Source organism: Rousettus aegyptiacus, unplaced genomic scaffold (assembly GCF_014176215.1).
Source record: "Rousettus aegyptiacus isolate mRouAeg1 unplaced genomic scaffold, mRouAeg1.p scaffold_m13_p_3, whole genome shotgun sequence".
Classification (NCBI taxonomy): Eukaryota; Metazoa; Chordata; class Mammalia; order Chiroptera; family Pteropodidae; genus Rousettus; species Rousettus aegyptiacus.
This window is the reverse complement of record NW_023416306.1, coordinates 74,897,292-74,911,246: the sequence shown is the minus strand read 5'-3', so window position 1 is coordinate 74,911,246 and position 13,955 is coordinate 74,897,292. Positions and strand designations below refer to the sequence as shown.

At 43.1% G+C, this 13,955-nt stretch overlaps 1 protein-coding gene across 7 annotated transcripts in view; it reads left to right on the top strand.

The window, feature by feature from the left end:
• The window catches only part of SHC3 (SHC adaptor protein 3), a 148,916-nt gene extending 136,398 nt beyond the window's left edge, over window positions 1-12,518 (top strand). For all 7 annotated transcript variants that reach the window (XM_036238631.1, XM_016133436.2, XM_036238635.1 and 4 more), the window contains one exon: window positions 5,673-12,518. In XM_036238631.1, the coding sequence (XP_036094524.1) occupies window positions 5,673-5,801 (129 nt within the window). In that variant the 3' untranslated portion in view covers window positions 5,802-12,518. The remainder of the gene's footprint in view (window positions 1-5,672) is intronic.
• The last annotated feature ends 1,437 nt before the right edge of the window (window positions 12,519-13,955 follow it).

Sequence of the window (13,955 nt, the reverse complement as noted above, 5' to 3'; positions counted from 1 at the left end):
CTTTTTAAGCCCTAAACCTGCACATTCTGCTCCAAAAACTGACATCCTGTGGTTGATCCACTACCTTCCACCGCTACCCTCTACCTCCCCCTTGTGGACACTGGGGATGATGCCTGCTGACCACACAACCTATGGAGCCTAGAGTGCATTTCAGTCCCTGCCTGAGGAAGAGATATACTTTTCATTAAACTGCTGTGTGGGACATTGGAGATCTCTGCCTTAAAAAGGTGACACATGTTTAGCAATAATTGTTTACAAAAATCAAATTGAAATAGAAATTCCTTACTATAAACAATTTCGGAGGCCCCAAATTGGCCTTATTTAAAGATTAGGAGATGTTGCCTTCTATACTTCATAAAACTTTTACCCTGTCTCACCAACTACTCCTCCTAAAAGCCTCATCTGACCCAATACTATCAATTTGAATATTTAGTCTATTATTTTTTAAAAGTAGACTTTATTTTTTAGAGAGCAAAATTAAGAGGAAGGTACAGATTTCCCACATACCCCCTGCCTCCACTCACGCACAGCCTCCCTCATTATCCACACCCGCACCAGAGAGTGCATTTGTCACAACTGATGAACTTACACTGACATGTCATCATCATCACCCAGAGTCCATAGTTTACCTTAGATTCATTCTTGGCGTTGTACATTCCATTGGTTTAGACAAGTATACAACATATAGCCACTGTTATTGTATTCTACAAAATAGTTTCACTGCACAAAAAATCATTCTCTCTGCTTTGCCTATACATTCCCCTTACCTTTGAAACCACTGATTTTTTTACTTTCTCCATGGTTTTGCCTTTTCCAGAATGTCATATGGTTAGAATCGTGTAGTATGTAGACTTTTCACATTAGTTTCTTTCTCTTAGGAATGTGCATTTAAGGTTCTTCCTTGAATTTCATGGCTTCATAGCTCATTTCTTCTTAGCACTGAATAATATTCCATTGTCTGTTTACCATTTGTCTACTGAAGGACACCTTGTTTGCTTCCAACTTTTTGCGATGATGACTGGAGCTACTATAAACATCCATTTGCGTGTTTCTATGTGGATGTAAGTTTTCAACCACTTTGAGTAAAATAGCAAGGAGCGTGATTTCTACATCATATGATAGGAGTAGGTTTAGTTTTGTAAAAAACCATCAAACTATCTTCCAAAGTGGCTGTACCATTTTGAATTCCCACTGGCAATGAATGAGAGTTCCTGTTGCTCCACCTCCTCACCAGCATTTGTTGTTCTCAGTGTTCTTGAGTTTGGCCATTCTAGTAGGTGTGTAGTGATACGTCATTGCTTTAATTTGCATTTCCCATAATGACGTATCATGTGGAGCATCTTTTTATATGCTTATTTGCCATCACTATATCTTCTTGGCTGAGTTGTCTGTTAAGGTTTTGACCCATTTTTAAAATCCAGTTGTTTGTTTTCTTATTGTTGGCTTTAAGAGTTCATTGTCTATTTTGGATAACAATCCTTTAACAGATGTGTCTTTTGCAGATGTTTTCTCCCAGTCTGTAGTTTGTCATTTCATTCTCGTGACAGTCTCATTTGTAGAGCAGAAATTTTTAATTTTAATAAGGTCCAGTCTGTTAATTATTTATTTTATGGATTGTGTACTTGATGTCATATCTAAAAAGTCATCACAAAACCTATAGTCATCTGGGTTTTTTCCTGTGTTATCTTGGTAGAGTTTTATAGCTTTATGTTTTACAGTTAGGTCTATCATCCATTTTGAGTTAATTTTTATGAAGGGCATAAGGTTTGTGTCTAGATTCATTTTTTTGCACGTTACATCCAGTTGTTTTAGCACCAAGAAAAGCCAATCTTTTCTCCATTGTGTTGTCAAAGGTCGGTTGACTATATTTGTGAGGGTCTATTTCAGGGATCTATATTTTGTTCCATTAATCTATTTGTCTGTTACTTTGCCAGTACCACATTGTCTTGATTACTGTGGCTTTATTAAGTCTTGAAGGCAGATAGTGCCCCAACTTTGTTCTTCTCCTTCAATATTAAATTGCCTAAGTTGGGTCTTTAACTCTCCGTATAAACTTCAGAATCATTTTATCAATATACACAAAATAACTTGCAAGGATTTTTATTGGGATTATATCGAATCTCTAAATCAAATTTGGAAGAACTGACATCTTGATAATATTGAATCTTCCTATTCATGAACATGGGACATCTCTCTACTTATTTATTCTTTGATTTTTTTAATCAAAATTTTGTAATTTTTCTTGTGTACTTGTGCATATATTTAGATTTATACCTCGGTATTTCACATTGGGGGTGCTAATATAAAGGTTATTATATTTTTAATTTCAAATTTCACTTGTTCATAGTTTGTATATCGGAAAGCAATTGACTTTTGTATATTAACCTTGTATCCCGCAACCTTAGTACAATCACTTATTAGTTCTAGGAGATTTTTTTTTTTTGCTGATTCTTTTGGATCTTCTTCATAGACAATTATATCATCTGTGAACAAAGACAGTTTTATTTCTTCCTTCCTGATCAGCCTACCTTTTATTTATTTTTTTCTTGTCTTATCACATTAGGTAAGACTTTCACTATGATGCTGAAAATAAGTAATGAGATGGGAGATGGGACATCCTTGCCTTGTTTCTTATCGTAGTGAGAAAGCATCAAGTTTCTCATCAAGTAGGATGTTCGTGGTAGGATTTTTGTAGATATTCTTCATCAAGTGGAGGAATTTCCCTTCTATTTCTAGTTTCCTGAAAGTTTTTATAATGAATTAATGTTGAATTTTATCAAATGCTTTTTTTTCTGTATCTATTGATATGATCATGTAATTTTTTTATCTTTAGCCTGTTGATGTGATGCACTACATTAATTGATTTTCAAATGTTGAACCAGCCTCACATACTTGGGATAAACCCTATTTGGTCATATATAATTCTTTCTGTTTCTTGTTGGATTTAATTTGCTAATATTTTGTTGAGGATTTTTGCATCTTATGTTCACAAAGGTATTGGCCTATAGTTTTCTTTTCTTATATTGTCTATGTCTGCTTTTGATATTAGGCTAATAATGGCCTCACAGGATGAGTTAGGAAGTATTCCTTCTGCTTCTATCTTCTAAATGGAATTGTAGAGACACAGTACAATTTTTTTCTTTAAATGTAGAATTCACCAGTGAAATCATCTGTGTCTGCTGTTTTCTGTGTTAAAAGATTAGTACTTATTGATTCAATTTCTTTAATTGATATGAGCTTATTCAGATTGTCTATTTCTTCTTTTAAGAGTTTTGGCAAATTGTGTGTTTCAAGGAACTAGTCCATTTAATCTAGGTTATCAAACTTGTGGCATAGAGTTGTTTATAATTTTTCTTTATTATTCTTTTAATATCCATGAGATCTATAGCAAGACCCCCCTTTTTTTAAATTTATGATATTAGTAATTTGTATTCTTTCTTTTTTTCTTAGTTTGCCTGGTTAAAGTCTCATTGAATTTTATTGATCTCTTCAAAGAACAGGATTTAGAGATCATCGATTTTTCTCTATTGATTTCCTATTTTAATTTCATTGATTTCTGCTCTAATTTTTATTATTTCTTTCATTCCACTTACTTTGGACTTAATTTACTCTTCTTTTTCTAGTTTCCTAGGGTGGAAGCTTAGATTATTGATTTAATATCTTTCTTCTTTCCCTATATATGCATATTTTGGCCTAGCCTCCTATAGCCTGACCAGGTTTCATCTTCATATTTATTTCCTCTTTGCTGTGCAGCCTCACACAGTTGTCTGGGGGAACATTCCATGTGTCATAGCTGTAGTGGAATCCTTTTAGGTGTCTGGAGAAGTTTGTTCTAGGTGCGTCTGGGCTGCCACATGTTTTAAATTAGCTATTGGTATTTCCAGCATATGGCAGTTGGGTCCATGCAGATAGCTCTGTGGGTTGCAAGTTCTCTGGGCAGAAGCCAGACCCAAGTTTTAACAAATACTTATGGGAATGAACTGAACTGACCTATTTATTTAGGCAGTAAATTTATATGACTTATCTCTTCTGCATGACTTTGTTTATGTGTCTGTTTATGCTGGCCAGTCTATGTACTCCCAAAACATTGACCAGTGATCCTCAGCTTGGGTAGCATGTTAGAATCAAGGAGCAAGCGTAAAATACAATGGTGCCTGGGCCTCATCATGGGCTCCTGATGAAGTTGGTCTGGGCGTGGTGTTACTAAAGTGATTCTGACATGAGTCCAGGTTAAGACCATGTCTCAGACATAAATCCTCCTTTGTCCACCCCTATCGCCCTAGATTTAAATAAGTGTTAATCATTAAGAAGTGGGAATAAGGAGTCAATGTCAAGGCAATATGCTGATAATATTAGTCTCCCGCTGAGCTCCTCGGTGCCCCTGGCTTTCAAGGAGGTAGATTGCCCACATCACCCAGGGGCCTCTTTCTAGGTTGGGAATTCTAAAGAGCTCCAGGAAGATTAAGCAGCCTCAATGGAAAGATGCCAACAAGTCCTACAAAAAGATTTCTAGCTGAATGTGTCCATCAGATTACATCATTACTGAGGCTTAATGCCCAAGAGTCAGGGGACCCTATGGCCTGGGAGACCTCTTCCCCTCTTGTACTCACAGAGATGGGTGGGGAGGGAGCCTTGCCTTAGAATTGGATCCCAGGAGAGGAAAATATCCTAATTTCAAAATTCGAGCTGTTGCTTTTGGCCACTAATTGATAGAGACCAGAACAGATTGCCAGGCAGGAGTTTCTGATATGTACACCTGGAGTGTAGATTTGGGGTGGAAGTGAGATCTGGGGCTGAAAGCCTAGAGATAGATGTCCCATCGATGGGATGATGGAGGGGAGAGACAAGAGTGGCCACATTAAGGAAGGGGGTGGGGGCGAGATTAAGAATTTGGGGAAAGAAGAATATTAGCACAAGTGAAGAGGAGAATACACCTGCCCTTGCAGTCCCTGAGGGAGGATTGGGGGATAGCTGGTTGCCCCAAAGGAGGGATGGATTTTCAACAATAAGGCTGGAGAGATCGAGGCACCCAGGCATCCAGACCCATCGCGAAGGCCATCTAAGGGCCTGGAGGGTGAATGGGTGGAGCAGGTGCTTGCTTCCTGCCCCATCTCTCGCTCCATCTCAGAGGAGCGGGACCCAGGGGGCTGTGTCCGGAGAACACTTGAAGATTGCTCCTGGCCACATGTCATACTGCCTTCTTCAAATGTGGTCTTCACAGGAAGTGTGTCATCTCATTTTGGGGGGTGGAAGTGGCCTCTAGAGCCAGTCAGTGCAAAGGCCTACAGATGAGAAGGCCATGAGAGCCTGCAGACCCCAGTGGGTGGTGCAGAATGGCTATACTGGAGTTTCTGGGATAGAGCCTATGAGGGCAGGAGGGAGCAGGAGAGAAGGCTGGCAGGGGGCAGGGGAGCTCATCATCATAGTTCCTGGTTGCTGAAGGTGGGGATACTGTGGCTCAGTCTTGGAGGGGTCAACAGATGAGCAGACTGAATTGACTAGCCAGTGAAAGTGACCCGGGACACTGGAGACACCATCTCTGAAAGTGTGGGGAGGCCCCAGACTCTCAGGAAGTGCTTCTCCAGTTCAGGTAGTCTGGCTGACACTAAGCAGAGTGTGTTCTTATTTTCTGCCTATGGGTCATACCAACTTTCCCTCTGTGTCCCTCACAGATCCGGACAAAGGACAGGATCTTTGACAGCATCAGCCACCTCATCAACCACCATCTGGAGAACAGCTTACCCATCGTCTCCGCTGGAAGTGAGCTCTGCCTCCAGCAGCCGGTAGAGAGGAACCCGTGACCAGCCAGCCACTCTTTCTCAACACTGCACCAGTCATCAAGAGGACTCGGTTCTTCCCAGTAGATGGGTATTGGGCTATGGGAATTCGGGCAGCTGTCTGCAGGCTCATAGCCTTGTTCCAAAGCCCCAGGAGGAAGGCTTCTGTAAAGTGCAGGTTTCACAAACTTGTTCTGATTTCTCATGTGCATAGTAAAGGTGTACATACCTATACATCCTGTACAAATAATCTCTTTATATTTCTATTTTTTAAGACTAAGAAAGATGTAAGACTGATCTGTGCTGTATGTTTTTAATGAAAAAAGTTCGACTGTAGTTGTCTGGGCAAAAATCTAATTCAACTGACCCATTCCACTGGGAAAGTCCACCTTTAAGGCATTACCTGCAGTTTACCTAATAAGCACAATATGGAGAGCAGAGGCAAGCAAGAGTATCAGTAACAGACATGAGACTGTAATAGAATCAGGTAAGATGCTACCCAAAGAGGTCTAGCTCTCACGTAAAGCTGGTTCCAATGACTGTCCTTCCTTTTCTGAGATGCCTCCTGGGCTGTCATCATCACACCTGTGTGCATAGGGTGTCCAGGATCAGATGGCTTCTGCAGTTTCACTAAGGAGCAGGCATCCCCCTCCAGCTGTTTTGCATCATGCTGAGAATAGGAATGCTGTCTGCCTTGACCCTGGTTGTCCAGGGGTTCTTGGGGATTCATTTTACTGCCAAATATGGCACCAAATGAGCCTCCCTAATGAAGATCTTGACTGGCAAGTGCTTCTCTTGTTTTCATCTGTATGTTGACAAAATGAGCAAGTGTGGAGGGATAAGTAGGGAAAGGTCTTGGTTTGCATGTCTTTCTGGCCGACCAGTTGATTTCAGACTGCTGTGGTAGCTGTCAGTACAATTGCCTCCTCTCTTATGTTCAAGAGAGAAAAAAAGCATGTGTATGAGTTGTGTCGAAGACAGTATGAACATGTGTGCTTAGAGTTCTGTCCTGGAGACATTGGCATCAGCCGTTCCCCCTGGGTTGATCTTTGCCTACAGTTTTGAGAATATGAGGTTCTGCTTCTGGGGCAATTGGTGGGTAAAGTGATTGGTTGTCTGTACAACAAGTTTCCCAATTGCTCCATGAAAAAGGTGTGTGCCCCACGTAATGCTGAGTGTTGGCTCCTTTTTTCAAGATAAAACACTGTGATTCCTGCTGGGTCATTTGGTGTTGGGAAGTTGACAGTGCTTGTGACTTTTAAAATTTATGTGGGTTGCGATTACTTTGTGGTTTAACAGATGTTGTCTTTTAAAAGATTGAAGGACTCATTTGTGTGCTGGAACCTTCTCACCAGAGCTGCAATACTGGCTTCTTTCCAAGTGATATTTTATAGCATACGCACCCCCGTGATCAGTGCGACAGAAAGATGCTCCACACACACTTGGAGTTGGATAGTAATAACTCTGATGTTTCAGGAATAAGGATTTAAACGTAGATTTTTAAAATTCTGATGAGTGCTAATTCTGCAAAGTTCTAATACTGAGTGTGAAAGCACTATTTCTACTTTTGGTGGGGTGGCCAGGACGGGGGAGTGGGATAGAGCTGATGGGTGAAGATTGATCGGGCAGGTTCACGACTTTGTACATAGCCTTCTTTGTAGTTTTCGCTCTTTGAGGGTCCAGTGAATCCAAGGTGACAGTGGCTTCAATCTTCTAGAATGTTCTGCAGTGGTTTGGAACTAATCTGGACCATCCTGCTGCTTCTTGGAATGGTTCTGGTTTTAGGGGCACTGTGGATACCTTGCTTCAAGTTATCTAGAAGCAATGGGGTTGAATGGGGTTCAGGGAAGCAGCTGGCTCTACCTCCTGCCCTGCAGAATTTGCAGTGGCTGTGAGAACTGCCCTGACTCATCCTCTGGAGGCCTGCAGCCCCACAGACACACAGAAACATCTGACTTCTCTGTGTGTGGGTGTACACACATACAAAAACAGATAAAATAGCTTTTCCTTCCACAGTCTCACGTGCCCCACTCATAAGGCCAAAATGCCAATGTGAAGGGCAAGAGCAGGCAGAAAATGAGAGTTAAGAGCTGTGAGCACCTGAATATTTGACCTGCCCTATTTTTCCTCTTGGGGACATAAGAAATGGTGACCTGCAGTTTGAGTAGCAATCTGCTTTGAAGTCAGTATTTATCTTAATGGTGATAAGTGATATAGATCATGTTGTTTTGCATAAGAATCAATTTAGAAAATCACAAGTGTTGGGAGGATAAAATTTTGTTTCCATATTAATGCAAAATATTCATTCTTTAAGCTCAGATTATAAGATTGTTTACAGTGGAACAGAGCCACTGGGAAAAATTGGCACTTCGTAGCCACTGGAGCAGATTCGAGACATAGCAGATGGCAGTGGTTTTCTTATCTTTGTTCCCTTCATTTGTGAATCATGTGAGAGCAAACATGAGTCATCTCATCTCTTCCTTCAAGCTCCAAGTGATGGGCATTACGGTGAGCCTCACTCACAGACGGGGAAGCTGAGGCTCTGGAGGCCATGCAGTTGGCAGGCAGGAGAGCTGCTCCACTCACCCTGTGTTTCTTGAGCTCTGCTGAGCTTTAAGGTCAGGATTTGGAGGCAGAAGTGATGGGGTCTCCTCTCTGGCCAGATTGAAGCCCTCCTCCCGCAGTTTCTCCACCTGTATCTCTGCCTGGGCAGGGCTGGGCTCTTAAAACAAAGATGCTGGCAGAGCTGCACTAGGCTGAGTGCTCCAGGGCCTCCAGCTGCCGGGGGATGTGTGCTGCGCCCCTGCAGAGCCACCCGGGCCCACAGAATGTTCCAGGGTTGCTGCCCCCCTCACAGGTCCCTGTCTACTTGACCCAGGCTGTGAGTGCAGAGCGGGTCTAGCAATCCTAAAACGGCCCAGTGGAGTGGCACTGGAGGCCCCCATCCACCACCCATCCTACCTGCACCATCCTGTATGAATTAGCTGTGTTTCAAATGACATTCTGGTCCTGCTGAGAGCCTGTGGAGCCTCTTCTGAGGCCATTCAACCCTGTTTTAAGTCAGCTTGGAGGCTTGACTACCAAGGAAACCCTGAACAGCTCAGTGAACAGGCTGATAAACAGGCATCAGGACAACAACTCCCAGTCTGTATCCTGCACTTAAGCTACCACTTTGGCCCTTTTTTTATTTGAGAAGCCAAAGGACCAGACCTCATGTTTCATTTGAGCAATGATTCTGTTTAAGTTTGTCTCGGCTATTGGGGAAATTGGAAAAAGACCCAATTACAGCATATATGGTACCTGAGGATCTCCTGGTGGAGAAGGGCACCACTGATCATTTCTAATGAGGACAGAAAATGATATGCTATGTGAGAAGGGAAAGGCCTGTGGAAGGAAGGGCATGCCTGAGGGAAGGGGAGTGGGCAGAGCGATACTTTGTGTGGTTCCCAAAAGGGCCCCTGGGCTCAGGGACACTGCCAACTCATGTCTCCTAACTCCATGCCTTTCCAGGGCTCCTAAAGAAGCCTGTACTCCTGAAGTGGTGTTTTCTCTTCAGATAGATTCAGATGCCTGGATGGCTCCTTTATATAAGTAATGCTTTAAAACTAGTGTTCCTATCCTTATTTCCCTGAATGGGTCACCATATGAGGGCCAGTCACACGTTTCCTTGGATCACAGGCTCCCTGGGCAGTGTCAGCAGTAGTGGACACCTCTGTCCAGCCTCTGCTCTGGCACACACAAAGCCACGTGGCCTGATGCTAGTTGCTGGATTTCTCTAAGCTGTGGCTCACCACCTGCACCACAGGGCTGTGCAGTCCCCACTGTGTGGTCTGTGTGGGTGGTGAATATGTGTAAGCATGAAGGACAATTGTTTCCTTAGATGCTTCACGCAAAACTGCATCATTTCTATATCACTGGCCAAGTGCGTACAGATGCCTTCCTGTGAATGGTGACCCCCTGACTAGAAATAGGAAGAATTGTGGAAAGACTGCAAATAAGTAACTATGGGATGCAGACAAATCTTGGCCTTGGGTTTCAGAATTATACTCTGGTTCTGTAGTGAAACTTCTGAAATTGGTCCTGAGAAAGAGAAGTGGAAAAACTACTTTACTGGAACGTGTCACAAACCTGGTACTGTTACTACTCCACAGAGGACAATGAGCAAGAGAGAGTCAGGGGATAATGCAGCTGGAGGAGACTGTTTTTCAGTGAGGTGACTTGCCGGAGGGTGGTCAGTGGCCGAATGTAAGACAGAGAGTAGGACTTAGTATGGTCCTTTAGGACTTGCGCCTAAAGCTCTCCTCAATGGAAATAGCAAGTAGTTCTTCCCTCCTTAGCTTCACACTTAATCATCTTTTCCTCAAAATGCATAAAAGTGTGAGTCACTCACACGGATGATCAGAAAGTGTTTCTATCCCTTCGTATGGTCTGAGGTCCTTCAGAAGCAGACCCTGAGAGAAGATCTGCGTGTATGTGGTACAGGGAAGGAAGCTGATGAGGTGAATATGATCAGACAAGTCACCAGGATTTGGATAACTAATCTCACTGGGGACTGTGGAGGCAGGGCTGAGCACACCTCAGAGCTGACCCACTGGGGTAGGAGCTGGGCATTTAACCACCCAGCCCAGCAGCGAAGGCTGTCCAGGCCAGTGCTGTATACACTTATGCATACTCCCCAAGCTGGGAAGTCCTTGGGCAGAAAGGACTAAGCAGACTTGAGCTAAGCAGGCTTGGGGTAGAAGGCAGGTATCAGAGCCATGGGGGCTCTCCCCAGAGCTCCTGACTAGGGAAGTCTGGATGGACCCGAGAATTTGCATTTCTGATAAATTGCGAGTGATGTTGGTGGGCAGTCTAGACTCTGAGAACCACTATCAGGTGTGAGTCGCCAGCCTTCACACTGATGACTCCCTCTTCTAGGATTATATTTTCATTCCACTTCATGCCATAGACCCCAGGTCCATGCTGAGTTTAAAAGTGAGGATTAACAAACATTTATAACTTCATGCAATCATTGCTGGAAGATAAAATGCCATCCGCCAGCTACAATTTATTTATAATGGAATTTATACATATTTATAAGTTTGCAAGCAACATGATGCACAGTTTTAAAACTGGCACATTTTATAGCAGCCAGAAAAATTACAACTTTCCACCAGGACTTGTGAATGTCAGTCTCGTGTGCGTGTGTGTGTGTGTGTGTGTGTGTGTACAAGCATACATGTACCCACACTGATTACAATGGACATGCATCTCCGTCTGTATGTGTATAAACACACATACATATACCTGCATTGATTACAGTGGATGTGTATCTCACTGTATGTGTGCACATGAAGTATGGCTGTGTGAGTTGTACCTTGGGACTCCTCCCTGGGTTTTGATATTTTAACTAACAATGACAACTAGAAGGTTAGGCAAATGTTAAGATTTGGAGACTGATGTGTCCTGGCATCCACAGACAACTGGAGGGTCCTGGGGGTTCACTTTGGGAAATGATAGAAAGACACGAGGGACAAGGCCAGCAAGGGAAGATGAGGAAAGGAGAGGACGGTAGGGCGGAGGATAAGGTAAAAAAAAGGGGGGGGGCATACTAATCAAGTCCGGACTTACATCCTGTGTTTATCCGGCAGTGTGTGGTATGTGTGTGGGAAGCCAGCAGGATGAGAACAGCCCAGTGTGGCAGAGGCTGTCCCCATCACAGTGTGCCCAGGGTCGAGATGGGGTTAGGGGCAGGGTGTGAGCGTTGTCCTCTCTGGTGCAGCTGCAAACGCAGTACCACTTGTTAGTGTTTCCAACCAGCCTTCTCTTGGCCTCATCTCTACATTAGTCACATTCGGCAGGCACTGTGCTGGGCCCCTGGAATAGAGACGTGAACGAGGGCTCTTCCTGCCTGTGGGTGTAATCCAGTGGGAAGCAAACACACATGGCGCTGGCGTGACAAGCCCCACAGTGTTGTGGATAAGTTCGGCAAGACTGTGGAGGCTGGAGCTCCTGAGTGGATCTGAAGAATCTGAAGGCTTTGCAGACTGGAGGGCAGATGGGACAGGAGTGCTAGGGCAGGCAGACAAGGCAGATGGCCTAGGAGGAGGCAGGACACCCTCTGCGGGCAAAATGGATGGTGTTAGCAGGAAGGCTGGAGGTGGCAGTGAGGCTGCTCTTGTCACTTCTCTTTCCTGCGTTCAAAGGTGCCTCCGAATAAAAGAATCCCTTAGGCTCCAAACACACTGGGCTCCCTCCAGGCGGCTGGAAGAGCCAGTCTTGTGTGGGAAATGAAATTTCAAAGTTTACGTTTCCGTCTTGTTGTATGCTGCAGGTAGGAAAATTTGCACATGGGAGTGCACACCGTGGTCCTGAGGTTTGAGGTAATTCATTCATGCTCACCTGGGACATTTCATCACAACTAGATTTTCTAACCACCAATTCAAGGGACAATTAACAAGGCAGAAATCAATGGGCAAATCCATCCTTGAACACAATTACCTTGCAACAACTATGTGTCGATTGCAAATGGAATGTTCGCTGTTCACTTGACCTTTGAATATAACTTGTTCTGGAATAAATACTATAAAATTAAGTATGTGAATGTTCTTTGTATTCAGATTTAAACAAGAATTAAATATTTGATCTTTAAATCTAAGGATTAGGAGAAACCTCTGTATAAATTTAATGTGTAATAATAGAATATTACTTTTTAAAAAAGCATTTGGATGACAAATTATACACATTGATAAATATTATTTGGAAATTTTGTGTTTGGTTTTTCATTAACTTTTGTGAAACAAAAAAGAATTATTGTAAAGGTCTCTGTGTGAGTTTATTGCCAATGCACCACTTTCTACTTTGATATTGTAACAGAATGGGCCTTTGGACATCCCTGAGGAGTGGAAATACAAAGTTGATTTCAAAGTTTTCTAATCTCTGCTTTATGAAAAATGGTAACACCTTAGTTATCTGGCCAACATTTGGTAGGTTTGACAATACAGTGGGTGAAGGGGATTGGCTTAAATTCCCTCCTCACCTTCAGTGAATCTACTTCATTCCCTTAGGAAATGATGTGGTTTCTAGTTGAGAGCTTTGATGACACACCTGGCATGTCCTTGTGCTTCTGGGGTAGCCAAGTGGAGGGGCATCCCCAGCGGTCATCACTCTGGCCCAGGAAGGAGGTTATCACCATGCAGGCAATGCTGCACTTCTTATCATTGGTTATCGGAAACTGTGCCTTCATTTTCAGAATAGTGGTATGTGTATTTCTGATTATGTAGCAAACTCTTTGATATTTGACTTAGATACTAAACATTTGGGTGTTGAGGTTTTGCACTCATAAATACAATTTAAAAGCATGGACTTGGTAATTTAATTAGAAGTTTTCTATAAAATACACCTTGTTACAGTTCTGTGAAAAGCTCTTTACCAGCGCAGAATTCCATGGCTCAAAGGTTGAGATAACAGCTGTTTTCTAAATTGTCCATTGTTTAAATGACTGTCAGTATAAATCTGTGGGCAATAAAGAATATTGTGAAAAGTCTTTCATTTGGACTGTTGATATTGTTTTGACTCAAAAGGGAGGTTGAAACCTTTCCAGAGAAAGCAGATATTCTGTCATTCTCCAGGAGACTTCTTAAAGCACAGTCACAGCAAAGCCCTGCCTGTCAGCCAAGGGTGTAGGATGAAAATGGCTGCTGGGCAGAAGCGTTCCTGAGGGGACTTCTGTTAACCTCTACCCAGTGGGCCTTGGGCAGAATCACAGGAGGCAGAAGGTTTGGTCCTCGGTTGTGCTGGGGAGATTTCTTCATGACTGTTACCACCAGATTAGTCATGCCAAATGCTGGCCTCTTTCTCTGTAGAGCACAGAGCGGGGACACACACACACACACACACACACACACACACACGCTCACCACACCAAAACCTACCATTTATAAAGGAGAAAGCTGGGGAAAGGGCCAGTTCTGACCTCTTCTCTCCTGCTACAAATGGAACAAAACCAAGCATTGCATTTCCTCTGGCCCTACCTTGACTGCCATGGCTCTCAATCATCACCCTGTCAAAAGGCAGTCTGTTGACCGTCCTGAAAATAATCCAACTCACTGAAATTACTGAAATAGCTCCGATCCACCTGGCTTCACCAAAAGCCACATATGCCAGTGAGGAAGTATAGGTGGAAAGATTACTGTTGTT